At 40.5% G+C, this 26,992-nt stretch overlaps 2 protein-coding genes and 1 long non-coding RNA gene across 3 annotated transcripts in view; all 3 read left to right on the forward strand.

Annotated features, from left to right (window-relative positions):
* Positions 1–515: 515 nt before the first annotated feature.
* Positions 516–5,764, forward strand: rab5if (RAB5 interacting factor). The gene is made up of 4 exons (XM_030055356.1): positions 516–853; positions 1,684–1,787; positions 2,340–2,469; positions 4,105–5,764. Exons 1-4 carry the CDS (start codon positions 746–748, stop codon positions 4,144–4,146), a joined length of 384 nt encoding a protein of 127 aa, XP_029911216.1. The 5' UTR covers positions 516–745; the 3' UTR covers positions 4,147–5,764.
* A 425-nt stretch (positions 5,765–6,189) lies between these two features.
* Positions 6,190–16,621, forward strand: dhx35 (DEAH-box helicase 35). Its single transcript, XM_030055355.1, has 21 exons — positions 6,190–6,296; positions 6,772–6,899; positions 7,030–7,122; positions 7,558–7,635; positions 7,749–7,853; positions 7,939–8,000; positions 8,123–8,192; positions 8,343–8,402; positions 8,794–8,906; positions 9,053–9,149; positions 9,283–9,441; positions 9,939–10,149; positions 10,743–10,867; positions 11,144–11,198; positions 11,521–11,711; positions 11,803–11,880; positions 11,963–12,092; positions 12,819–12,900; positions 13,021–13,092; positions 14,398–14,509; positions 14,754–16,621. Exons 1-21 carry the CDS (start codon positions 6,257–6,259, stop codon positions 14,790–14,792), a joined length of 2,100 nt encoding a protein of 699 aa, XP_029911215.1. The 5' UTR covers positions 6,190–6,256; the 3' UTR covers positions 14,793–16,621.
* A 1,437-nt stretch (positions 16,622–18,058) lies between these two features.
* LOC115361701 (uncharacterized) overlaps positions 18,059–26,992 on the forward strand; it is a 36,460-nt gene continuing 27,526 nt past the window's right edge. Inside the window, exons 1-2 of the long non-coding RNA XR_003928438.1 lie at positions 18,059–18,169; positions 22,267–22,428. This is a non-coding gene — a long non-coding RNA (uncharacterized LOC115361701). The remainder of the gene's footprint in view (positions 18,170–22,266; positions 22,429–26,992) is intronic.

Genomic DNA, 26,992 nt, shown 5'->3' on the forward strand with positions numbered 1-26,992 from the left:
ACGTTTTAATCTTACCACTTTGAATTTATTTATGTATGATATGACATGACAAGTATGACATTTATTCTAGAAATAATCTTAATGAGAGTCAACATGGGGTCCAGATCATGACAAAGTTTGGCTCTTATATCTTTGTGGTGTAATGGTTTATATGTAGGTCTTTTTGTGCATTAGCGTAGGCCAAGGAGGCAGAGAGGGAGAAAGTGCAGACCTCCACCACTAGAGGGCTCTGTCGCTTTTCCCCCTCAGTTTCTCGTAAGGCCGAGCAGGAGGGGCTTATCTGCGTTTCCTAGTACAGCCACGGGTTTTTTCACATTTTGAATGGCAATTTGAGTTTGATTGTTAAGGTTAAGATTAAGATCGGGGTTAGGGTTAAGTCAAGGTTATGATTAGGCATAAGCTGGTTATTACTTAGATCAGGGAAAGGTTGCAGAGAATAAATGTAAGTCAATCGGAAATTCCGTCGCTATACTAGGAAACGGAAATTCGCGTGCGGGGGACGTCGCACTCTGTCATTGGCTGTGAGCGGCGGGGTCAAGCCGTGTTGCGCATGCGCAGACGGTCCATTTTCTGTTAGCGACTGCAATCTGTCAGATCAGCAGAGCGTTTATTCCTCCTAACACCTTCAAAGACACCAAAATACTGACCCGCTCCTCAGGCGTCAGAGGCTCTTCTGGTAGCTTTAGGGTCTGTGAGGATTGGAGCGTCACTTTTCGACGTTGGTGGCCGGCGATCACAGCCAAGAATGACGAATAGCTCCAAGAGGAAAGAGGAGATTCACCTGGTGAATGGGGGTGTAAAACAGTCCACATGGAGCAAAGCATTCAACAGTAATGCCGTCTGGGAGGAGAAGGTCAGTTTGGTCCTCTGCTTATTTCGACTGGTGTTTTTGCAAAAAACACACATCCAAAACTGTCCCTTAAACCCTGCGCACCTGCACGGTCTGTCGCTGCCCGTCCAAAGACAAGGTGAACTGCTGCTAGCTAGCATGCTAACCATTAAACAGCCACACTAAAACTGTATCGTCGTCTAATTTAGGTATGATCAGTGAAATATGTGTCATCCTGCAGTTTCAACAGTCCTCCTCATGTCTAGAGATGAAACAGATCACAAGTGGTGAAATTCTTCAAAAACTTCAACATTGTTCCTCAGGATTAGATAGATAGGTAGATGTATTTTATTGATCCCAAATTGGGGAATTCTTGTGTTACAGCAGCAGGTTGTCCACCCATATAGTAGACTACACAAGATGTACCTCTCAAAACCAGGAGAAATACATCTTTAGAAAAAGTGACAAAATATTTAAAGGGATCAATGTGAAGAATAGAAAAACTTTGCATACCTTATGAGAGATTAAAAAACTAAAATATATCTTTAGAATATCTTTTACCTTTGAACCTTTGCATAGAATATATATATAATGAAGTATATCTGCAAAATATCTGTGCAAAGAGTTCCTATAGATTAGTGTTTTGTCTTAAACAGTTAATCTGTAGGTGTGTGTGTGTGTGTGTGTGTGTGTGGGGGGGGGGGGGGGGGGGGGGGGGGGGGGGTGGAGGTGGGGGGCGGGGGGGGGGCGGCAGAGCTGGACATAATTTGCACAAAAAACTGGCACGCTGTTATTGATATAAGCATGAAACCACATTAATGTTTTAACACCATCTCTGTCTTTGTTTTAAACAGGATGAGTTTTTAGATGTGATTTACTGGATCCGTCAAATTATCGCAGTAATCCTTGGTGTGATATGGGGCGTTGCACCGCTGAAAGGATTTCTGGGAATAGCCATGTAAGTATTCAGTTGTGGCCCTCTTAGGTCCTTAACTGAGCTCATCAACATCAGGGTTAGATAATTAACAAAATATGTTGCCAGAGCTTCTTGTTTTCTTTTTAATAAAGGTCAAATGAGTGACAAATCATTGTTGTAAATGAAGTATTATGGTGCTAGAGTGATGCACTGGCTTACAAACTGTATTTTCCAGAAATAAGAAATCATGTTTGTTTGGTACAGACCCCAGAAAACATCACACCAGCACCATTTTAATAGCGTTTTCAATCATTTTGCAATTGCAGTATCTGTCAAATTATCTGTAAATCGTTATTATTATTATTATCATTAATAATAATTATTTTTAAACTAAACTGTTCAGCCCTAATAGAGTGGTTACATTTACATTGTGAATTTTTTTTTTTTTTTGGATCAGATTGACTAGGCTTTGGTGTAGTCCTGACTGAGGCTCTGGATTTGCACAGAGAGCTGCAGGTTTTGAATAAAAAAAGATTATTGTCATTTCAAAGCTTATTCACATGTTATCGTCAAACACTGTGTTTGCCTCGCCAGATTTTGCATCATCAATGCCGGCGTCCTGTATGTATACTTCAGCAGCTTTCAGCAGATTGATGAGGAGGAGTATGGTGGCACATGGGAACTCACCAAAGAAGGCTTCATGACGTCTTTTGCTCTGTTTCTGGTACGGATGCAAATTTCTGCCATCATTCTGCCTCTTTCCTTTTTGCATTTGTACACTGTAGTCAGCACCTCACTAATCTTGGTGTGCACTCCTGCCCTACGCCTATTTGCTTTTTGACAGATTCATTAAATTTAGTACAGGCCATGTTTGGAAATGGATATCTAAATATTTTCCATTGTACATTATGTTGGATACAATATCAGATTCAGCTGTTTGGTCGTTTTTTATTACTGAGCAAGACGATTCTTCAGTGGATGCTACTGTAGATGTATTAAACGCATGCTTCACCCAACCTTCATTAGCCCTAATACTGGATTAAACGCACTTCCTCAGATTTGTTGAGGTAGCTCAGGAAAATCTGACTGTAAAATGTAGTTTTTCATGGCCAGAGTGTTGCTGATATACACTCAGTGGCCACTTTATTGGGTCCCCCTGCACAGTCTAATACAATCCAATCCAACTGTTGTGCCATAAAGTTCACTTATATGATGCCTGTAATGCTCAGGTTTTCTTTTTGTCATAGTAATAGTCATGTTCATTCAATTCTATGTTTGGCATTGAGCCTATAGTTAGTGGTGCTGTTGTACTGGACTGCATTTTAGTGAGAGGTGTTTCTACTATTCTGTCCCCCTCATGTGTATATAAATAGGGATGACAAAAAATCAGAAACACCTCAATATAATGTAGTCCACTAAAAGACCTTAGCAAACTACAACGTCAGTAATAAACATATACTTAAATTTACCTATTCTCTACGATGTCAACAAAAACTGAACATTATAAACTTTGTTAAAAGGTAGAATTAATGGCAGAGCCGTTGCATTGATCTGCATTACATTGTACAGGTGGACCTAATGAAATAGCCACTGAGTGTATTGTGCAAATGTTTTAGGGAAACAATGTCCTTATAAAACAATCACAGAAATCACAAATTCAGTTTTTGAAATGATCTAAAGAAAGTTGGTGCATTTGATTTGTGACACATGATAATATCTTCATGTAAAAGGCACATACTTGAGAGCAGTGAACCATGCAGGCCTGCGTTTGGCCTCTGATGAATGCACTTAGCAGGAGTAAACATCTAGTCTCACAGATCATCTGCATTTTTGCGCTTATACTATACCGTATCGCTAAAAACTGTCCAGTGATTAGAATAAACTTATGGTTGCATGTATTTATTTGGAGGAATTAATAATTAGACTAGCCCCATTCATCATCAGATCTCAGTGTAGCATTTTTGTTGTCTACAATTTGTCACATTTCATCATGTAAAAAAAATGTCCTGTAGTTTCAAGTTGGAGGTATCAGTTAGTGACGCTTTGTGACTCCAAATGAGCAAACAGACATTGAGAGCTGATATGAGAATGAAACCATCACGTGTTTGATTAAAGCTGCATTACATGGGAGGATGAGAATAATCCCAGGGTTTTATTTTAAGATATCTTCATAAATCTGGGCAAATTGGTGATTATCATTTCAGCAGATCATTAGTTGGTTGGTAATGATCTCATTATACTAATTGCAGTTTTATGAATTTGTTTTTGTTTTGTCAACATTTGAAATACGGCCTGTCATTTTTCTGTCATTTAATAATTTGTGTCTAACCGGCTGTGTGTTCTCGTCTTTGTCTAACAGGTGGTATGGATTATATTTTACACAGCTCTACATTACGACTGAGAGGAGCCCATCGGACATTAAATATGAACACTTCCGTTGAAGTAAATTGTCAAGACACAAAGAACTCCATGGCTTGAGGGAGTGCCAACACTCCTGCATAAGACTTTTGAGTGTGCAGTGCATTATGGGAATCATAGTTTGAATAACAAGAGACCACCATGATGAACATGTTCAAATACATCTCGACAGTTTGAGGGTTCCTTTTTTTTTTATTTTTTTTTTTACACATTACACTTCCCAAATGTAATATTTCCTTCCTCCCACCGTCGACAGTATCTCTGATCAAACTCGATTGAAATATGGAAACTCATGGTTCTGCTGAGACCTGTTGCATTTTTTTTTATTAATATGCTGGAACAGTATCTTGATGGTTTTCTCTCTCGGTTTTGCTTGCTGAGTCACTCCGCTGTTTCAGAGGAGTGATAAGAGCAAGAATTTTGAGACTGTAGAGATGCAATCTGTATGTACATTCATCCCAGTTGACTTGGCACCAGCTGATTACTGTCATTACAGGAGCAGGGTAGTAAAAACTTCATCTTGGCATATAATCATTTGAGTGATCCATGAGTACAGTGTTTTTGAGTGTGATTTTTAAGTGGAGATGAAAAAGAACCATAGCTGATATAAATGCTCAAATAACAGTAAGAGGTTTCTGTGGCTTAACACCTCCATTAGACCAGAAATCCTAAATGCATGTGTGAATTCAGTGCAAAACGATACATCCACTATTGGGAAAAAATCAATGCAGAGATTCAAAATTATAAAAATGGCTTGGCAGCAAAGCACATTGCAGGTTACTGTGAAAGTTATGAGCCATCTTAAGACTGTTGTCTACCAAAATGTTATGTCTTTAAGGATTTAAGGATGACACGTACGAATGAAACTCACAAATTGCTGTTTGAAGGATACAGTGTCCAGTAAAAGTCTTAGACAAACACAATTCGCTGTGTCCAAATCACACTCTTGCGCACTGATCTTATCGACAGAACAAATGCTGATGCAGTTTACATATCAGCCAGTATTCAATGCCAACATCTGCTTGTGATATCAATGCATTGATGTATCAGTTGGGCTTTAATAACTGTGTCCATCCGTTTAAGGGCAAACCGTCAGAGAGGAGGAAGGAAACATGCATGTTGTGTTCAAATGCAAACTCTCCACAGATTTAAGCTACAACTGGGTCTGTGCACTGCCATGACTTGCTGTTAGTATGTCTTGATGTCATTAACCATCAATGGCATTATTACATAGAGCGTAGAGTTAATTTAAAATGTTTGTGTTTGTTTTCCTTCACACGTAGCTTCCAGATCAAAGTCTTACCAAATGTTCTGACATTAATTTAAAACATGTCTGTAAATTCTGTACAATGTCCCTTTTGTCAAAAATCCTCATTGTGTTACGCAGATTTATTTGTACTGTGTTATATCTCGTTTGATGTAACATACTTCTCAGTATTTTATAGTGAATAAATAAATAAATAAAAAAACAGTTCTTGCAAGCTGACTGTAATGACACTATTATACTAGACACATGATGTTTGAGCGGATTATATTTTCTGATCTAAATCTTTTGGGAATCATTAAACATGGGCTTTATTTAGCCTCCATTTTCAAAGAAATTGTGATGTTTGTGTTATTTTATTTCAGAATAATTGAGTTTAATTCAGTGCGTTAATCATGTGTTTCAACTTTTTGCTTTGCATGCACTGTGCCCTTCATTGTATACCAGTAGTTAATCAGTCTTATTGATTAAGCTGTTAAAAAATGTTGCCTTTACTTAATGAAGGCCCACTGCCAACTGTAATGTATTTTTGTTTTTGTGGCCTGTTCATTCACTAGTCTTTGATTTGTTCGCTTTTTGACCTTGATCTTACTGCTGCAAAGGTTTGCAAACATGGATTATTACAGTTGCATCTCTCATTTGTGTTTTAAGCAATATATGTGTCTGTGCACTCACGTGATGGACATGTAACTTATGAAAACGTGCCACATTTAATCAAGTGCCAGCTGTTGTCAGACGCGGCGGTGCGCTCGGTCACAACATCCTCGACGAAACCCCGACATATGACGTCACCCGCAAAGAAGAAAAAATATGTGACGTAGTGGCCAAGATGGCGGCTCCCCTCTCCACGATGAAATTTTGGAAGCCGGGTAAGTATCATAAATTGATCAGATATTTGCTTTACGCGTGCAATTTGCGTGACTGAATTACGGGCGAGCTACCGATGCGGAGCGGCCGGGTAGTCCGCGGCGGTGTCACGCAGGCTGCCGGCGGTAGCTGCGTGATAATCTGCGACTCTGCAGCCGCCAGTTCAGCTCAGGTAGCAATGCGGGGCAGCTCGCAGCGATAGTGAAAGGTGTGCCTGTCAAACATAAACATAGAGAAACACAGACATGGACGCGTTGCGTTGCGGTGCGGTGGTGCCTGCCATCCCAAGCGACATGATCGGCATCGGTGAAGGGCTTTGATCGCCTGTTTGCACTAATCCTGTCTGTTATCCTCTCATGCCCTCAGCTGATCATAGTGCTGGATCGCCAAGTTGCAGAAATCGCATTTGGTTGTAATGCATTTTCATTTGTCACTAGTCTTATTTGCACATTATTTCCTCTTGCCGGGTACCATCAGGGTCGGAGGCTCCCGGGATCTCAGAGGAGCGGGAGCTGACAACAGAGACCACCGGCTCCCCTGTCATATTCAACCCGCACACCGCCCTCTCCATAGAGAAACAGAGACAGAAACTCCCCGTGTTTAAGGTAATTCACACTTTCCACCGACTCAGTGCGACATTAGAGCAGTTGTAGGTCAAGCAGGGCACTGGTGTTACTGTGTTTGATTGATTTTTGTCCCCTTATTTTTGAACTGTTGTTTTGTATGTGGCTCCAGCACAGAAACAACATCTTGTACTTAGTGGAGAGCTACCAGACTGTCATCATAGTCGGCGAGACGGGGTGTGGGAAGACAACACAGATACCTCAGGTTGGTATTGTTATAGGTCACAAAACATTTGGCATCTTTTTTTCCTGTCTTTTTTTCCCACTGGCACTTAAGGGAATAAAACAAGTGAGAATTTATGTTTTGAGAATTTATTTTTGGATTCTGCCTTCTCAGAAGAGGCCAAAAATCCACCTGTCTCAAGGTCAGATAGGCACTGGACCAAGCAGCTGCAAGGCACTATGATGCAGCAGTAGACTGATACCCTTCACACGGCTTAATTCCCACCGCAGTTTAATACGACCTTGTCTGGATGCTCAGTAGCCTCTTGCTAGTTGGGTTTTGGAACAAATCCGCCAGGGCTTAATTTATGCCAAGCCTGCTGTTCTGAAACAGCACAGCAGTTGTCTCTTTCTATCTCATTCTTCATGCTTCTCTCTTTTTGGTTGTGCCGTCCCATTTTCATCTCCCTCATTTCAGTACCTGCTGGAGGCCGGCTGGGCAGCAGAGGGGAAGGTGATCGGGGTGACGCAGCCTCGCCGTGTGGCTGCTATCTCTGTATGTATTTTACTAAAGCTCTCAGATTTGTCAATTAGCTATTTCACATTACCCTTTGGCAAAGCAGCGTCAGTGCAAAAAAATGTGTTGTGCATATTTTTTCGTCCTGGTAGGTGGCTAACCGTGTTGCAGAGGAGCGAGGGGCCTTGCTTGGACATGAGGTGGGCTACACCATCCGATTTGATGACTGCTCTGATCCCCATGCCACCAGGATCAAGGTACTTCATGCTTATGCAGTCTTTATGGCCAGCTCTCTTTTGCCTCACTCTTTTCAGTGGCTAATTGTCCCGCCGTCTGCGTCAGTTTCTAACAGATGGCATGCTGGTGCGAGAGATGATGGCTGATCCTCTTTTGAAAAAATACAGGCAAGTGATTGAAATGAAGACACCGAATCTTTATTGGACCTCTATACTAGTGTTTGTCATTGAGACTTTGTTGTTTTAACTCCCCGTACCTCTAATGCTCTTTATTGTGCTGTCGCCTGCAGTGTGTTGATGTTAGATGAGGCACATGAGAGAACCCTGTACACAGACATCGCCATTGGTTTACTAAAGAAGGTAATGCTAGGGCAATCTATCATTTGAACAACAAATCATTTTACCTGTCAAACTATAATTTTTGTGTTACAGCCTCAGAAAACACAGCACAAAATCAAGCCTTTTTTTTTCTTTTCTTTTTCCCTCGGGTCCTTGTTCTCTGTTCAATAGATTCAGAAGAAGCGGCGAGACCTGAGGCTGATTGTGGCCTCAGCCACTCTGGACGCCAAGGTGACTGCATCATTAAGATGAACAGATATGTTTGAGCGGAGAGAAATGGAAACAAGGAGACAGATAAGGGAAAAAGTTGATGTCAGGTCAGACCACATTGTACTGACATCTGCGATGCACTGACGAAGAAAAGACATAATGAGGCCATGGCTGTGCTCAGCATTAAGCGAGCCAGCTGAAACGCCATATCAGCCATCTGTCGTCTGTTAAAAATGTCTTTTAATCTAAATCTAAGCTTGCAGTCTACTTAGTTTTATTGGAACGGGCAAGTTGCACGCTGCTATTGAAATGTCAGACTGAGGGCAGTGGTAGTAACTGATTACTTTTTAGTTTTGTCTGTCTTAGACATGCATCCTTTAAGCCCTCTAATCAATTTTGTTTCCATCTGAAGAAATTCCATGAATTCTTCAACCTGAATGAATCCGGGGATCCCAACAAGGACACCTGTGGAATTCTGACAGTGGAGGGACGCACCTTCCCAGTGGACGTCTTCTACACCGTCAGGTATTTAACACATAAGCCAGTCTCAGGAAATACCCCATGGGGATAATATCCATCGAGTGTCATGTGCATTACGGGAGGACAATACTAGGTAACCCTGTTATTTAACCCTCGAGTGTCTCTTCCTCATGCGCTTCGTTCATTCTCAGTCCTGTCCCGGACTATGTGAAGGCCACAGTGGAGACGGTGCTGAAGATCCACGAGACAGAGGATGATGGAGATGTGCTGGCTTTTCTCACCGGGCAGGTTAGTAACCATTTTTACAACAGAGTAAATGCACCAATATCTTGTATACCTGGTTTATTACTATATTTGAGTGTAGTAAAAGTAGACAGGCAGCCTCATTGTACCTTACTGTACCTGGTATTTATGCATTCAGGAAGAGGTGGAGAAGGTGGTGTCCCTTCTGCAGGAGCAGGCCAGATCTCTGTCACGATACGGCATGAAGAAACACCTGAGAGTTTTGCCCATGTATTCCGGTTTACCCTATGCTGAGCAGATGAAGGTGTTCGAGAGGGCTTCCTCTACTGTACGCAAGGTAAACGTGCTGCTCTTTTTGTTCAGTGTTTATAGAGATGAAGTTGACACAGTTTTGTGGGCTGTAAAGTTAGGATTTCCTTCATTTGGACAAAAATGAAGGAAATCCTAAGGATCTGTAAAAAAAAAAACAAAAAAAAAAACGTTATGCTTTCTAGAAGAATGTTGGACTATATCTTAAATTTGAAGATACTAGTCTATGGCATACAAAGTGATGTAAAATGAGAACTTACAGTCTTTCTTGTGAGCAACTCAAGGATTTCATTAATCATTAAAAAATGGACAAAAATCATAAGCACTATTCTAACGGGGAAAAAAAGAATTACATTTTGTTTCTATGTTAACAGATATGAAGATGCACCAGTATACTGTGGTTCTTTTTCATACTACAAACACTGAAGGCAGTTTTTCATAGTTTCAGATTATTCCTAGTTAGTATTGGTAAAATGTTGGAATTTCCAAAGCATTTATCTTATTCCTCTTTCATGTTACTTCCAGGTGGTGGTGGCCACTAACATAGCTGAGACCTCCATCACTATAAATGGCGTTGTGTTTGTCATTGACTGTGCATTTGTGAAGCTGCGAGCCTATAATCCCCGCACCACCATTGAATCGCTGGTGGTCACCCCCATCTCCAAGGCTTCAGCCAGCCAGAGGGCAGGGAGAGCCGGGCGCAACCGGCCCGGGAAATGCTTCAGACTATACACAGGTATGAGTATAGTCTGTGTTGTGGTCGTGTGTGTGTTTTTGCAGAATCATGACAGTGAGAGGAATATGTTTATTTCAGCTGTCCAGTGCTGTAATCCAATGCGTCTCAACCCCCACAGTGCATCGGGGGATCAGTTTGGGGGATTGCAAGATGAATATGGGACAGAAAAAAACATACCTTACTTAAGCATATTGATCTATTTTTCTGTTGTTTAACCTAATTTGTGCTTTTGTTTCTTGTAAAATATTGAATAATTTACTGTACAGGCCTCTGCTGATAAATAATCAATAGAAACAGGCTTACAAGCGAAAATCATTATTTGGTTCAGCTGTTCCCCACTTTGCATATGCATGCCTGTGCCCTGGGGTGGCAAATAGACATTGATTTGTACAAGAGGTCGCAAGCCAAGACAGCTGAAAACCTCTGCTGTAATTTGTCATGCCTTCTTCCACACTCTCTTCCTCTTTCTCTCTGCCACTGCTGGTCTGTCATCCTTTGTCTCTCTTTCTCTCTGTCATGGCTCTCCCCCCCGTCTGCCACTCTCTGTCTTTCTCTCCTCCCTTCCCTTGCTGTGCCTCTCTGCCTTTCATCAGAGGAGGACTTTGAGAAACTGCCTGCCGCGACTGTGCCAGAGATGCAGCGCACCAATTTGGCCCCTGTCATCCTGCAGCTCAAAGCTCTAGGCATTGACAATGTGCTGCGATTCAGCTTCCTCTCTGTGAGTAACTAACTCTGCATCCACTGGGCGGCTGTGACGTCCTCACCCGCTGTGAAAGCAATTGTACTCTACATTTCAATTAGCTGGAATGGCTTTCAGGGAAGATTGTATTGAAACTTTAAAATTAACAGTCATCCTAGACTGTTTGTGCTTCTGGAAATATGAAAAAAAGTGCTTTGTGTGCCTGAATCTCACTTGATTCCAGCTTTTATTTTGAGTGCAAAAATATTGAATTGCTTGACTTGAAGTATAATCTGCTTTATTCAAATTTTGCAGCCCCCTCCAGCTCAGACCATGGTTCAGGCTCTGGAACTGCTCTATGCTCTAGGAGGTAAGACACAAACAAGTCAGGCAGCAGGATGGCATAGTGAGCATAGTGACGCCTTCTTTCAGCTGGAAGTTCAAGGGGCTGTGTTGGCAAGCATCTGCCCCTCTGAATTATCCCTCCACAAAACTCTGAATCCTTACCATCTCTTTTGTAGTGGAACTTGTGCTTTGACCTTCCTGTGGAGGGGGGCAAGTGAAAGCAGAATTTCTCCTTCAGAGACAAATGGAGCACCACAAAAAACAACACACTCCACCATAACAGACTTGCGCAAGCTGACTGATGTGCCTGTGCGTGCGTGCGTGTGTTTGTGTGTCTCTGTCAACAGGTCTGGATCAATACGGCCGTCTGACTGATCCCATGGGTGTGCGGATGGCAGAGTTTCCTCTCAGCCCCATGTTTGCAAAGATGCTTCTTGAGTCAGGAAATTTTGGCTGCTCCAAAGAGATTGTTACCATAGCAGCGATGATGCAGATTCAGAACATATTTGTCGTGCCACCCAATCAGAAGAAGGCTGCTGTGAGTGAAAACAGGCTTTGAAAAGAACTATTTTGTGTGTGATATTTTGCCAGTGCTACATTTCAGCAGTTTTCCCTCTCTCACCCCGTAGGCCCGGGAGCACAGGAAGTTTGCCGTAGCTGAGGGAGACCATCTCACTATGCTGAATGTGTATGAAGCATTCATCAAGGTGTGTGTTGGTAAAGTGTGGATGTTGCTTGTGTGTGGAGCAAGAGTCAGGGATTTAAATCCTTTTCCTCATTCCTCTCCAGCACCAGAAGAGCTCCCAGTGGTGCCAGGAACACTTCCTCAATTACAAAGGACTGCTGCGGGCCATGACCGTACGAGAGCAGCTGCGACGTCTCATGAACAAGTTCAAGGTGCCGCGAACCTCCAGTGAAGGTACATACGTATGTGTAAATGACTGTGTTTATGGTATGTAATACACCGGGTAGTTCCAACCAAGTAATCTGTCTGGCAAAAGGCATGTTCCAACTCTGGAGATCTTTTCACTTGTTTTTTAATCATATCTGCAACTCCAAAGAAACTGCATTGTTTTATTGTAACCATTGTATCAAAGCCATAGTACCTCTGAGGACTTTCATAAAGATAAAGTATAATTATCAGGGATGCACCTATCCATTTTGTTTGAGGCCAGTACCCATATCCGATATCTTCCCACCCATAATGGCTAATACGGATACTGATTTTTGTAAGAATTTTAATACAAATGCAGGTGCAAAATAGGTAAAGCTTAAAGATAGGCTGGTCTTAAAATAATTAAGTGCTTTTTAAACAAAGGCTCATGTTAGTTTTAACAAATTTTATAGTTGTATTAAGTCACACACGTTTCGAAAAAAAAAGGTCACGTGTCACAAATTCAATTTCACAATAACCCAATTATTGACAATAAAAATAATACTAATATTCTTTTTAAAGATAATATTGGCCAGTATCTGCTAATATATTGATCATCTTGTGTAATTATGGGTTTTTTTGTGGTGACATAAATCAGCTACGCTTCATCACTGTCACCCCAATAATTATGGTACAAAATACTGTCACAGGTATTATAAACTTTAATATGCAGTGGTCTGACATTTTCATCACTACTGTCCTGTTGTTCAGGTGACCCTGATGTGATTTTAAGGTGCATTGTGTCTGGGTTCTTTGCCAATGCAGCTCGCATTCACCATTCAGGATCATACAGGTGAGGGTGCTGTTGGCTGCTCGTTGCCCTTCTCTTGAATTATTCCCCTTTCTCCGGGAAAGAAAGTAATTTGTTTGTTCTTTCACTTTCAAATAATATGACACTGTCTCACTCTCCCAGGACTTTACGAGACGACCGTGAGCTTCATATCCACCCCAACTCTGTGCTGTATGGAGAGAAACCTCCAAAATGGTCAGTATGTTTCATATAATATATTCCATCTTGTGTGACAGGCATATGTTGATTTACAATGTATAATCAGTTTATGGGTATAGAACAGGTTCACACAAGACAAGACATGATTTTTATTTTCAGTGAATGCATTTTGGAAAGGAATACATCTTGAATATGCTAACTTACCTCAATATGTGCTTATCAATGGCAAGGTTATTGTGTGCCTGGAGCTCTAAAGTGGCCAAGGGGATGTAAAACATGGTGCTGTTGCACGCGTCTCAGTTTGTGTCTGCTATAAATTTAGACAAAAAGCTGACATATCACCCCGTCTGACTGGACAAAAACCTGTCAGATTAGCCCATCAATAAATCAATGTCTTTATTGTCCCAAAGGGTTATTAGTTTTCCAGCCAGATATAGTTAAAAACAACAGGAAATATGGCATAATGTGTGGTGAATTTTCATGGATAATTTAACAGGTGGTTTTCATTTTTTAAATCCCACAATTCTCATAAAACATTATCCATTTTGGTCAACAGGAATAGCTATATGAGGCTTGTATGGCACATACCATGTAACTGTAATATCTTCCTGTAGGGTTAAATCTTGCTTGGGACCTTAGTCTCTCTCTGCTGTAATTAAACTATCCAATGAAAAAGAAATGCCATAAAAATAATCCGAAATAATCTTTAAAAAATGCACGACTTACCAAGTGATTACTGTTTAAATCCCACACTTTCCCTGAAACACACCCAAGCCTCATTTAGCCAGTAAAAAAATCATTGTATAAAAAGGAGTTGGAAACCGCAAATGTTATGCACTGGTTGATTATCAAAGAGCAGCTAATGAAGTGTTCGACATTACTCAATTTGTGTAGCGTGCCTCTCCTTTCAAGAGGCCTCATTTGTCTTTTGTGTTGATAATTTGCAGATTTACTTGCACTTTAAGGATCTTATGAAGACAGTGTACTAGTGTGGAAGCTTATTTGTCAAGAATAATTACATTCATAAAATGATGTAATGGATTATTGAGCACCAGGCTGTTTTCCACAACGGCCATTTCAAAGCACAAGTGTTGACATTCTGTTCTTACATTTGAAAGTATTTATTGTTTTGCACTGCACAAATTATAGCCTGCTCTTGCTCTTTGGCGTGCCATGCAAGTAGCTGATGAGTAGCTGGACCTTGTCCTAGCACAGTCTGAGTGTCTCCACACAACGAGAAGGGCCAGACTCTCAAAACATTTGAGCGTGACTATTTTTTTAACCATCATAAACTGGATTGACCTTATGTTTTACACTCAGAACCCATTGTGTCTTCTCCAGGGTTGTCTTCAATGAAGTGGTGCAGACTGCAAAGTACTACATGCGTGATGTGACTGCTGTCGAGTCGTCCTGGTTGGTTGAGTTGGCCCCCCACTTTTATAAGCAGGCTAAGGTAGGCCAAAGAAAGAAACTCAATACTCCAACCCCTGATCCCTTGGCTGCAGCTCTCATGAACGATCTGAATAGGTTGATTCACCATGGCTAAAGCCGCAGCTAAAATGTTAAGCTTGACGCAGGCATTCCCATGTTTTTCCATATCTACCATTTTAACTTCTGGCACCACTATTTGGCAGCATTAATAATCTGCCTCAATGATTAGCTGGATTTAACTTTGTCCTGCCTCTTTCTTCTTTCAGCACGGATCACTGGCCAGTAAAAGATCCCGGGTTCTCTAAGTCCTGCCAGCACCACTCTGCATTAAGAGAGGAAGACGCACTGGAAATAATTAGAAGAGCAGCCCTCTTAAACCGCCACTGTGCCCCCATCCATCCCACTGTATATAAAGATGTACTATATATTTACTGTCCATGTCCACCTGCACAACTCCTACATGCAGGGGGTCCTGTGTGGCCATGCTAGAAGGGAGCTAGTGGTGGTTTATGTTATTTAAGTTTTTGTTAATATTAAATGTGTGTTAAACTGACTTTTGAAGGTCAATGTCTTACTATTTGGCAATGATGTAGTGCAGTATGTTTTTAAGAGTTTTAATATCTGATCCATGACCCAGTGTTATTGAGGCAAGGTGAGAGTTCGTGGTGAATGGATGTCAGATGTGTTCAGAGTGTGCCTGACTTGTGTCCATTCGAGCATGGTCACATAGAGGAGACCCTTCATACCTGTACATAGTCAGAGCAGGCTCAGGTCCAGGGAATGGCTCTCCTGCCACAGGTCTGTCCATGCCTGGCTCTTGGCATCATTATTTTTTTATTGCTGTATTTTTTTCCTGTTGCAGCACAACATGATAAATAATTGAAGACAATGGAATGTGAGGATGCTGTAGTGTGAGGGACTTAATATGGTTTAGTTTTTGATTGATTTGCTTCCCCCCATAGCCTGGGTGCCTTTATGTTTCTAATTGGTTTTGCAATATGTGATGCTCAACACAGAAAATCTTCCTTTTCCAATTTACGGAACTTAAATCATCTGTACTTTGATTCTGGCCCCTGTGCCTCTGGTACATATTTTCAGGGCTTTGCTGCAGAGGGAAATACGTGCTTGTTTCTCAGTAAACACCAGATTGTACAGCTAATACGATACTGTGAAAAGACATCTAGACTTTGGGAGCGTTGTTTTCAGCTCTTTATTGCCACTTAAATATTGTCTAGCTCAAAGATGGTGGCCTTGTTACCACTCTGTGCCAAATTTTTTATTAACTGTATTTCACATTTCATTCTGAGATGGAATGTGCAAATAAACCCAAGCACTGTAAATGCAAAGCTGTGTAATCATAACTAAAAAAAATGAAGTGCCATTTATTCCTATGATGACATAAAGTGCATTCAGACATGCATCCAAAGCCTCAAAGAAACTGCAGCATTTATTTTTAAGCCATTGTTGTAGCCTTTCTTCTCAACAACAAGGAGTTACGGGATATTTTTTTTATCACTCCTGTCAAGGTCATCTACTAGGTGATTAGTAAAATGTTTTTATGTGTTTTCCATTCCATTTTTTACGATATGTCTTTTATATTTCTGCTTTTGTCCTTATTAGTGTGCTGTAATTTTGTTTTTCCGCTCTGGTATTTGGCCCTGAATACTTTAGAAAGCCTCGGTGTGCAATAGAAAAAAAGGTTTGTCATTTTGATCCACCAAGACCTGCTTTCAAATCAGTAAGGTTTCTGTCATGAACTTTATTGACTTATGTCTGCATGGTTTTAACGTAGATAACTTGTTCTTGAAGTAACTAGATGCAGTGAAACAGTAATCAAACTAGAGAACAACACACCATAGATAAATAAATCCAATCAAATTAGATGAGTATACAAGTGAAGTACTCCTGCATGATAAATGGTACTCTAAGGTACACTTAAGATCACCCCATAGATTTAATTGCAGATGTAGCAAGATTACTTGTTTATTCTCTCATTTCTGCCGATACTCTGAATATGTACGCAGCCAAACTGTAATCCGTAGAACTGTGTAGTCGCTCACTGCTGACGAAATGCTGTTTCATCTGACATTTCCACTGAAACATCCTCAAATAAAGCCTTATTGTCACGCATCGAGTTGTGGCTCTGTCTTCATTGAGGCTGAACCTGTTCAGTTTTAATGTAGTTCTTCTTTCAGCCAGCAGGTGTCGATGTTGCACTGTAAACCAATGTGGACCCTACTCTGCCTGTGCTTCTTTTCCTCTCCCAAAATCATGAACCAGGTAGTGTGAGGGATTTTTGAGCCTTTATCTTGCTGTATTTTTAATTCCTTTGTGATAACATATATAGACCAGTTTTGCTTAGTTTTCTATTATTTTTGTCCATGCTGTTGACACCATCCCAACATGTCCATTTAGGCCCAATACCTTTTTTATTGATGCAAATTTATTGATAATGGTAGGCTCTGAGTGAAAATATCATCGTCACAATTGCAGTGACCAATTTATAGGCTGTAAAACCTTAAAAATGTCAATTTATGTGTTGGATGCTGGAAAGTACAATGCTATATTAGGGCCATTGTAGGGAGAAAAAAATCACAGAGGGGGATTAATATTCCAAGAAAAAAAAAAAAAAAACAACTCTGAATTTCTGAGATTAAAGTCGTAAATTTATGAGAAAAAACTCAAATATTCTCTGAGATTTCAGTGGTAAATTTCTGAGGAAAAACCCACAAATTTATGAGAAGAAACTTGAAAATTCTGAGATTGTACAGTCACAAATTTGCTTGAAAAAAAAAAAATAAGAAAGAGAGAGAAAGAAAGAGAAAGAGAAAAAAACCCTCCTCACTCAGATGAGAAAAAAAAACATGAAAATTCAGAGATTATAAAGTCACAAATTTAGGAAGGAAAAAAAAACTTGAAAAATATTTTTATACTATCCAATTTAGTGGCAAGGAAATAGCCCAGAATCACATTATCATAAACATCTGGACCTTGAAGAGACATTGCTGTGACTTGGGCCTTTTCACAAGAAAACAATGTTGTGATTCTGGGTTAAAATCACAAGGATTTCCCTGCAACTAAATCCAGTTACAAAGCATTAATTGATTAAGTCATCAACTGCAGGCAGCACTGCTGGCAGAGTCTGCAATGTGTAGTTAAACCAAACTTGCAAAGTGAAGCAATACAGTTCCTTGAACAAAAAGTCTTTCTGAGTTTGTTTCTCATACATTTGTGACTTTATAATCTCAGAATTTTCAAGTTTTTTCTCATAAATTTACAACTTTAATCTGGGAAAGCGTTTTTTCTTGGAATATTACCCGCCTGCCCGTCTCCATATTTTTTCCCCTACAGTGGCACTAATATGCCGCTGTAGACAAGCCACTGCAGAAGAAATGGATATTTAATCATAATGATGCAATGATCTCACTGTCACTGAGAGACTGGCCTGCTTCATAAGTTGCATATCTTTGTAAATTCCTTATAACGCCAAAATGTCAACGTAAAATGTGAAAATCTTATTTAGAAATAGAAAAATGTATTTTTATTGCTCACTAGCGCCCTCCCATGGTGCATCTCGTTATAATGACCCATACTGTGAAAAGAGACAAATGCAGCTTGGTGAATATTGGCAATTTTACCTGTGGACCCTAACTAAAAGGTTTTAGGGCTTAAGTCCAGTGAGGTATGTATATTTTACCATAAGCACTTTTGTTTAAGTGACAAAATTTGACGTGAACTTGTAGAAACAGCATGTAAATTTGAGACGGCTGTGGTTAAAATACGTTTCAGTTACAGTTTAGCTAGCTAACGTTAATTTACACGAAACAGCACTTTTAACGTTGCTCCAAAACCTCTTATGAAAATACAAAATAGAGAGAGCCTCCTGTGTTTTTTAATCTAATACAGCCTGAAGTCAAATTTTACCCCACAACTTGGATATGTTTACAAGTTTAGAGAAGTCAAAGTTTATTTGGAGTCCCAAATGAGTAAATAAATAAATAAAAGACGACACGCCCGGACTTGAATCCCCACCGAGCAAAAACCCCGAGAAAAAATGGGTAAAAGGGGAAGAAATCTTAATAATGACTCTTCAAAATGCCATTTAAAGTTAGTGTTTCATCAACATGAGTGCAATTCCCATAAACAAAAGATATACAAATAATAACCTTGGGTGCCACTAGGTAAAATTTGTGCTTGTGTGTGTGTTAAATCTGTATTACTTTAAGGCAAAAGGGGAAATTAGTTTTATGGTTCAAAACATGAAAACTGATCTAAAGCTTTCACTTTGTCATGATAGCAGGTGTGCAGTGAGTGAGGATCCTGTGTGGACAAATACCTTGTATCATGGCCTCTTAAGTAATGTGAAAGAGAAATCCTTGCACCAACAAAGCATTTTTTGATTATAGTGAATAGTTGACCCCAAATGCAAGTGGGTCTTTAAAGTAGAATTTTTTACAATTAAGTTGAACATTTTCCAGGTTGTTTCCACTGTACCTCATACGTTCCTATGTGCAGCCGGAGATGCTGAGCTGAGAGTGGATTAGGCCTAGATGAAAACATCAATTTGAGATAAGTGAGACACTATAAAGTTATTGTTGCTCTTTCAACAGTATTCGCATTCCTAAATTGTTTGAATACGCTTTAGTGTAAAGAGTTGCCACAGCTTGGGTCACTGGTGCTTTATTGACTGCGGTTTCAAGTTTTCTTTCCTGTTGTTAAATCTGTGGGAGTCAAGGAGTCGACTTTGGTGACTCCCACAATTACAGTCAGATTCAGAATTGACTCCAGAGACTGTGGGGGCATGCATCACTCTTTGTGACAGAAAGCCACAGGGTTCATGGGAAATGTGATCTCATTTTCGAGAAACACTGCCATTAACAATACCAGTGGCGTGACATATAGGCTACCAATCATCTTGACCATACACTCTTTTATTTATCGTAATTGTACCAAGGTGGCACAATCAATTTGGCAATGATGTACTAAATGCCTAAATGCCACATCATAAACCCAAACATTAATAGCTTCCACTGTAAATTTAAGTCACTCACCCTCATTCTGCTACAGGATCTAGCATTCTTGTCCACCCTGTACCTACTTTTTCTTCTGTGAATGTGTCATAAACATTCACAGAAGAAAGCCCTGAAAATGGTGAGTGTGAGAAGTTGGTCTGCGACTCAGGCAGTGTTCAACCAGTGCAACTGTAAATTACAGTGAAAGTGCAAACAGGGGAGTTACTCTCCTGGTTGTAATTTTGTTTAGCTTTAATTTATACATTTTCTACTCCTGCTTATGTTTTGTAATCACATTTTGGTCACATAGGCTACTTGACTGCAAAATCAGGCGGTGGCCCATAATGGACTGCCGCACCACCATCTTGGACACAGTTAGATGAACTGGGATTGGAGGTATTTTCTGACCCAACAACAGGCTCCCACTAATATTTCAACATTACTTAGCATTAGTGGGGCAGACTTTAGACCATGGATGTACTGTACATGCTCAAAGTACCACAGATGTAGCATGAATAAATGACAGGAGAATGGATTTGAGAGCCCTGCGGTAATGACCTTAGTGGTGGCTAGCACTGGCCACATGATATTTGCGTTTCTCTGCTCTGTTGAAACTATTAATTTCAGACAGTATTGCATGCAGTATCACGCTGTTGACTTTGTGCTGGATCATATAAAACCTGGGAAGTGGAACTTCCTCAACATGTTATATTTTTGCATTGGGAAGGTGATATTGTGATGTGACACTAGGTATGGTCTGGCATTTTGGATGTAATATAATATGAGCTATTTGTTTTATTTTCTTGCTTTTAAAGGCTGCATTACAATAATGAGTTGCTGTTTTCTGAACTTATTAGACTGCTCTAGCTGTTTTATTATTTGCCTCAACATGTCTGGTCATTGAATCTACATTACAAATGACTGTTTAGTAAAAATCCCTTGTGTTTAAATATCGTACATCCTTGATTTTCAATTTTTTTTTTTAGGAACAATGGTCTATGAATGCAAGCGCAAAGAACACATCTTTACAGTTTAAGACAGCCCATGTGCATGAGGTCATGCCATTAGTTACAGCACACAGATGTTGATTTTCGCTGTTGTTTTGACTGGGTTTGCACTAGAGACGAAACCACTGTTTATTTGTGCCAGCTCCTTTGGTCATGATGCATCGTTTTCAGAGTGAGTCTTGGGGCTTCCCATTCATTCTTGTCTGCCAAGTCACCATCTGATTTATCCTCAATGTTTTGGCAAGTAAACTTCTTGTGACTTTTGTCCATCCTCCGTCTTCTGTCTTCTTTTGTCTTGAAATTGAAGACGAAGAAGTCAGCCGGCCAAATTAATCAGCGGCAAATTTGATTTCTTTAACTTATGGATAATGTAATTTTGACTTGACCACTGAGGGAGGCTCAGTCTCTGCCTGTTGGCTCTCTTGTCATAGGTTAGTTTAGTTTCTGCCAGTTTCGATGTTCCTAACAGTTTCTTTCCTCTTCTCTTTCCTCTCCACCTCCAGTTGCAGCAGCATTGTTTTCTGTGTTACTAACCCAGTTGTCTCTGTCTGTGTGGTTGGTTGGTGTCTGTGTCTTTCAGCATGGATGTGGCTTCCATCATTAGGTTGGCACCCTAGGTCTGTCTCTGCCCTGCTGTCTCTGGTCTTGCTCCCTCTGCCCTGCTTACTGCTGCACCTTGCACCAGCCATTGACACTGTCCACTGGGTCGGCCTGTATTGCACACCTTTCTCACCATGAAGTGGTCTCCTCTCTCTGTGGTGCCTCTCAAGATTTCCTTAAAAAAAACTTGAACTTGAAGTTATAGTGCCATTTTTAGACATTATGTCAAATGTGTCTCCTAGGACAAAAGAATGGACAAGAATGTGAACTGAGAAATACCAAGAGTTTGCATGGTAGTAAAATGGTTGGACATGTGAAGCCCTTAGCTGCAGGACAAACCAGTTCATGTATCTCAGAGCTGGTACACTGCAAACATACACCACCCACACAAATATCTTACTCAGCATTATTTGAAAAATAATACAAGATGAGACAGGGGAAATGCATTTGGCTATTGTTACTGCAGCTTCTTGTAGTCAAAAAAGACTTCTTATTTTTGTTAGAAGATGGTGCTTGCAGATATAATTTGCTTTGGCAGAGGGCAATAAAGGGAACTTCTTTGCAATATTTTTTTAAATGTACCCTGCTCCTGCTTCTCTGACCTACATATCTACAATGACAGATTTTAAACCTTACATCCTCAGTAGAAATCTTGACAATGTGAACTTAGGCATGTTTTCTTCATGCACTAAGCGTACAGTTTCTTCCTTGGGTAGCCTGTCTATAAAAATAATGTTTGGAAAAATCTGTCAAAAGGCTGATTTTGTTCTATAACAGTTCTGCTACTTCCAAAGAATTGTTAAAATGTCTTCAGTTTGATTATTTGTTGAAACAAAGAATGGGCTTTAAGCCTTAATTTTTCATGTTCATTTCATTGCTGTGATCGGTCTTATTTAATTGTACCTGGTGGAACTTGCAGACAGTGTGTCATAGTTGGCTTTGTATAGGCATAACTGTTCTGAAATTGTGTGATCCACATTTCTAAGTAGGTGTGCCACTGGACATCTTTATGACTGTTTAGCTGTAACTTTTCTGATCAATGTTAAGATGAAGTAATGCAAATGAGTAACGGTGACATCACAACTAATAGTTTGGTTAAGATGCAATAATATAGCTCTCAAAGGTAATTTAAAAATGTTATGACTCTGTTTTCATCGTAGGAAGTTAATGGAGTGCTGGACACCAGGCAGTCTAAACAGTCTGCAGTGGCTGCTGTTGGCAGCAAGTGGATGCAAGTTTCCCAAGAGAAGGAAGAGACAATCATGGACTGGAAGAGAAGGAAAGGGGAATTTCTTGCTCATCACAGAGTAAAGTGAAGTGAGGTGAGTGTGGCAGGCTTTTTTTTTTTTTTTTTTTTTGCCTTTGGGCATGTTATCTGGGACTTGTAAACTGAAGAGGCAAGTAACCACTGAGTGGAATTGAGGTTGTGGCTTCTCAACAGGAACTGATTCCCAACATGCATTGTGAGGTTGAACTAATGATATATGCTACGGTTACATGGCCATCCTTAGCCAAATATTTTTCCCTTTTTCCCCAACGAATCTGTGATTATTTCAGTTATAATTTAAGTTTACATTGGCTTTGCTACAATGCAGCATCCTTTCCTCTCTACTGTCAACAGAGTAGGCTGAGCTGCATCCGTTGAGATGGAAATAAAAAATATTTTCACTCACATCCAGTGTGAAGTAATTAGCAACGGGTATTAGTTACTACTTAATTAATTGTAACAATTTGGCATTAAATGTGTGAATTAAGAAAAATGGTGAAGCCCAGCCCCTACATTAAGAAGTCATAATTGCATGTTCCAGTTAATAAAACATGTGATTTTGTAGTACCATTGCACATGATTATGGCAAATATGGCCTACGCTTAACTAGAGACCAGGAAAAAAAATCTACATTTTTCAACAGTATCGGTCATAATCAAGCTCTGTATGACTCCAAAATTAGCTTTGATTAAGTACATCACATTGACAAAGACTGATGCATGAACAACTGCAAGTAGTCTCAAGAAAAGGTAGTAGCTGTTTCCTGAGACAGATTAATTTTACCAGTGTTACTCATGTTGTACAACTTAGGAGTGTAGAAGCTACAGCTGTGCTGCTTTTGGCTTAGTGTTCTCTGAAGGGAGAAGGCTTCTCTCTGCCTAATGTGTCTTCAGGGTAAGTGCCAGTAAGAGATGAAAGACTAAATTTTGACATGTTTTTCAGTTCCACTCAGTTGCCCATTACTGTTGTGTAACCACATACGTGAGAGGAAGTCTGACAGGCGGAGGTATCAGTGATTAATCGTGCACATGTGATTCGGACGAGGCAGCAATTTGAACAGGTTGCGAGTATAAGCTTGAGTGTTACCATATTTCAGCGCCTTCAAAAAATCATTGACATGTTCTATCCAATTTAAAGAATGTTTAACTGTTTTAAAGGGTTTGATGGGAAAACAAGTCATGTGTGGATTGTAATTACCCCCGTTCAAAGTTTATACATGTTTTGAAAGAAAACAATCTGGTTAATATTTCTCTCCTTCGTGGCCAACCAAGTGGTAAGTGTTGAGTGTTTTTGGATGGTCTCTTGCACTCACAGTGTACCATAGATTTTCTTTTTTTTTTCAACACACACAGGGTACCATTTTGAAATTATATCAATATAATGTTTATTTTTGTTTACAGAAGGGTACATGGTTGTGTCAGTGAACAACCCCTTCCTTTGTAAACCTAGATAGTTACCTGGTAATCAGCAGATTTAACAAAAACAAAAGCTGTCCCATCTTTCCATTCCAGCTGATCGCATATTAATGTTTTCTTATAGTGCGAAGGCTGTGACAAGATGTGGAAAATATGGTGCTGAAATAACAGCCATTGATGATGTGTGTCTGTGTTTGTGTTTGGCAGAGGGTGGTGAGAGAATTGTTCTTGCATTCCTGGCAGGAGGTTGCAAAATCATTATTATATAAGTTTATATTAATGTTAATCTGCAAGACTAAATTCATTAGCCAAAATATCATTACCATCCTAGACATAGTAAATGGATGTCAGTGGATATCATCTCCAAGAACCTGTTTTTTCTGTTGCGTTCTTTTGGAACGGGAGGCTTTCTTACTAAGTAGCTGTGTAAATGGAAAAAAATAAAAGAATCAACGAGATTTCAAGCATGGGAGGAATTTTTACATTTGGGAGGGAGGATGCAATCACTAGCATGGGACTTGCAGAGGCCTCCCCGGGTGACAAATTGAAAGTGTCTCAGTCTAGTTTATAGCCCTGATCAGGTCAAACGAAAAATATTGGAGGTCTGGGTGAGGAGACAGGCCCGCCTGGTGCAGATAAATGGACTGATCATTTCTTATTGAGAAACAATTCCTAAAAGGTAGTTTACTGTGTGACTGGGGAAGCGGCGAGCGGAGAGCAGAACACGCACTCACTGCTCCCTCCCTGACCCTTCCTCCACTGCCGGAATTAAATGGATAGAGAGAGCGCGCGTTTCTGATGGCACTCCTCCGCCAGAGAGACACTCCATTTGTTATGAAGTAGGGGTCCTGATGAAGTGTAGGGAGCGCCTCTTTCTTTTTTCCCCCTTTTTTTCATCCCTCCTTTCTCAGGCACTACAAGGCCGGCCTTCAGTCTGCTTCACATGAAATGGATGGAAGGAGCCGATTGAATTTTACACTCCCCTGGTCATGATTAATGTGTTTGGTGTGAGGTGTCTTGGCAGTGAAACTCCACCACCACTAGCTGGTGCTCAAGCTCCTCCCTGGTTGAGACTGAGGACTGGGTACAGTGGGTAGGGCTGGCTGGTCAAGGCGGGCAATTTTGTTCAAGAGACTGGTCCTCTTGAACATAGCCCTCAACCCATTTAACTCCTCTCCCCTTGTGTTAATAGAAAATCTGTGCTGTAGCCCAGTCCCTCGTTATTACTTCACGGTCAGTTTCTCAGTGTGCTCCCCACTCTGTGTAACTTGGCAGGCCTTGCTGTAAATGTCAGTTTATCACTTAACCCTTTGTTAAAGGGTGAGAGGCCTAAAAAAAAGATGCCAGATCGTTTTAGTGGATTCCTTAACAGATGCTTATGGTGCATGTTTACTTATTCAGAGTGTGTGCCTTCGCCTAGAATTACACTAAATTTCTAGGAGTGGGCTATTTGTCTTTGAAAAATGTTTTTCATTTGTCTCATAGAGCAGGTAATTTTTTCCCCCTGCAGTGATTGGTGCCAAGTGGTTATTATCCCCTTTTTTTTGTATCAGAACAGGGTGTAAAATTGTTTGATGCTAAGATTTTACTAGATAACATGGTGGGTAAATTGCAAGAGTGCGTATTTCTTTTTTTTTTACAGAGCATACATTTCAAATAAGATTGTTTTTTACTGTGATAAGATAATAACATTGTTCTGTGAGTTAAAAGATAGAGTGATTGTCATGGCCTGGGCTGCCACAGCTTATCCAGACATCCTCAAAGTACCTTGTGATAAGAGACCTATATTTAATGGTATTAATGGCAATAAGGCCAGGGAGAACACACTGGATTTACAGAAGTGCCTTAGATGAGAGATCAATAAAGAGGTAACTGAGTGGATGAACGAGACTAAGCAGGAATAGGAACAGGTTTAATTTTGCATAAATAATGTATATGCGGAGAATTTATGTTTTGTTCAATATTTCGACAAGATATATTTCATTCTATCATGGATATCCACAAGATATATTTTTCAGATTTTTATTCAGTTGTAATCTTGTTTCTTATTCATGTTCATTTATCAGTTCCCCATTAATTTGACTATGTGCACTTATAAGGTGTGTTCATACAGTTAGGCTCTCATTGAAGCCCTGTAAGTGAATTGTATGTTGCCCTGCTGGAGCTCCCAGTGCACCTTGCTCCACAGTCCAAACCCTTTTCTGATCATCAGGACTACAGCTGATGATGGATGGAGCTGTCTCCCTCCAGGTTGTCATAGCATCTGTTGCATGGTTCTCATTGCATCCTGCTCTGTCAATGCTTGGCTCCCCCAACATATGCACACGCACATGCACGCACATGCACGCGCACAAATAGGTCACCAACTACCAACTGGTGGGTAATGCTGGAAAATGAGGAACATGGACCCACCTTTGTTCAGTGACAGAACACACCTCCCTTGGCAGGTGTTTGAAATGACTGCTGTGTTACATATTACAAATAAAGTGGTGAACTGGTTTTTGTTTGGGTAATATTTCACTAATTCTCATTAAAAGAGATGATCAAGCAGAAAATGGCTCCCTTTGGCCTAACATGACTGACCTAGGCTCACTTTCAAGAACGGATGTCTGATTGAAGTGTGTTTAAGATGGCTGGCAGGGTTGTTCTCTACTTAAGTTAGGGAAGTGAAGGAATAGAGGAGAGGAGGGAAAGAGTTGGGGGGATAACTGGAGATAAAAACAATAGGAGAGTGACGAAGGGAGGGATGGTGGAATGAGGGAGAAATCAATAGGAAATCAGTGTTTGGGGAGGGCCTGTCGTTTATCAGGTGACACGGTTAAACAGCGTTAAGGCACTAAAAGTGAGAAAAATATGGGCCATCCCCACACTGGTATTGATCACAGCGGAATGGGGCGGCAGAAGGCCGAAGCCACTAATAAAATAAGACGTATCTGAGTGGGAATCAGCCAGGGATCGATGGGCACGGTGATCAAGGCCAAAAACATCTTCACTGGGATTTAAGCCCGTTCTGCTGACCTGTGGCCCCCTCACACACCTCAGAGTGAGCATGTGGTGGTGTCATGGGGTGGGGGGGTGGGGGGGGGTAGTATGTCACAGAAGGAGTGTAGGGAAGAAGGGACAGATGGGTCAGCAGGTGAGGAGGACAGCCTACCCCATTCACCCTTCTGGACTAACCTTTTTTATAAAGATTTGTGAAAGAAA

The sequence above is a fragment of the Myripristis murdjan genome, chromosome 7 (assembly GCF_902150065.1).
Source record: "Myripristis murdjan chromosome 7, fMyrMur1.1, whole genome shotgun sequence".
Classification (NCBI taxonomy): domain Eukaryota; kingdom Metazoa; phylum Chordata; class Actinopteri; order Holocentriformes; family Holocentridae; genus Myripristis; species Myripristis murdjan.

What these genes read in the sequence shown, in the direction of transcription:
- dhx35 (XM_030055355.1), top strand. Translation starts at nt 6,257, where the DNA reads ATGGCGGCTCCCCTCTCCACGATGAAATTTTGGAAGCCGG. An exon ending in CCCATGCCACCAGGATCAAG is followed by an intron (nt 7,854 to 7,938) that starts GTACTTCATGCT and finishes CGTCTGCGTCAG; the next exon opens with TTTCTAACAGATGGCATGCT. An exon ending in CCATTGGTTTACTAAAGAAG is followed by an intron (nt 8,193 to 8,342) that starts GTAATGCTAGGG and finishes TCTGTTCAATAG; the next exon opens with ATTCAGAAGAAGCGGCGAGA.
- rab5if (XM_030055356.1), top strand. Translation starts at nt 746, where the DNA reads ATGACGAATAGCTCCAAGAGGAAAGAGGAGATTCACCTGGTGAATGGG. An exon ending in ATGCCGTCTGGGAGGAGAAG is followed by an intron (nt 854 to 1,683) that starts GTCAGTTTGGTC and finishes TGTTTTAAACAG; the next exon opens with GATGAGTTTTTAGATGTGAT. An exon ending in CGTCTTTTGCTCTGTTTCTG is followed by an intron (nt 2,470 to 4,104) that starts GTACGGATGCAA and finishes TTTGTCTAACAG; the next exon opens with GTGGTATGGATTATATTTTA.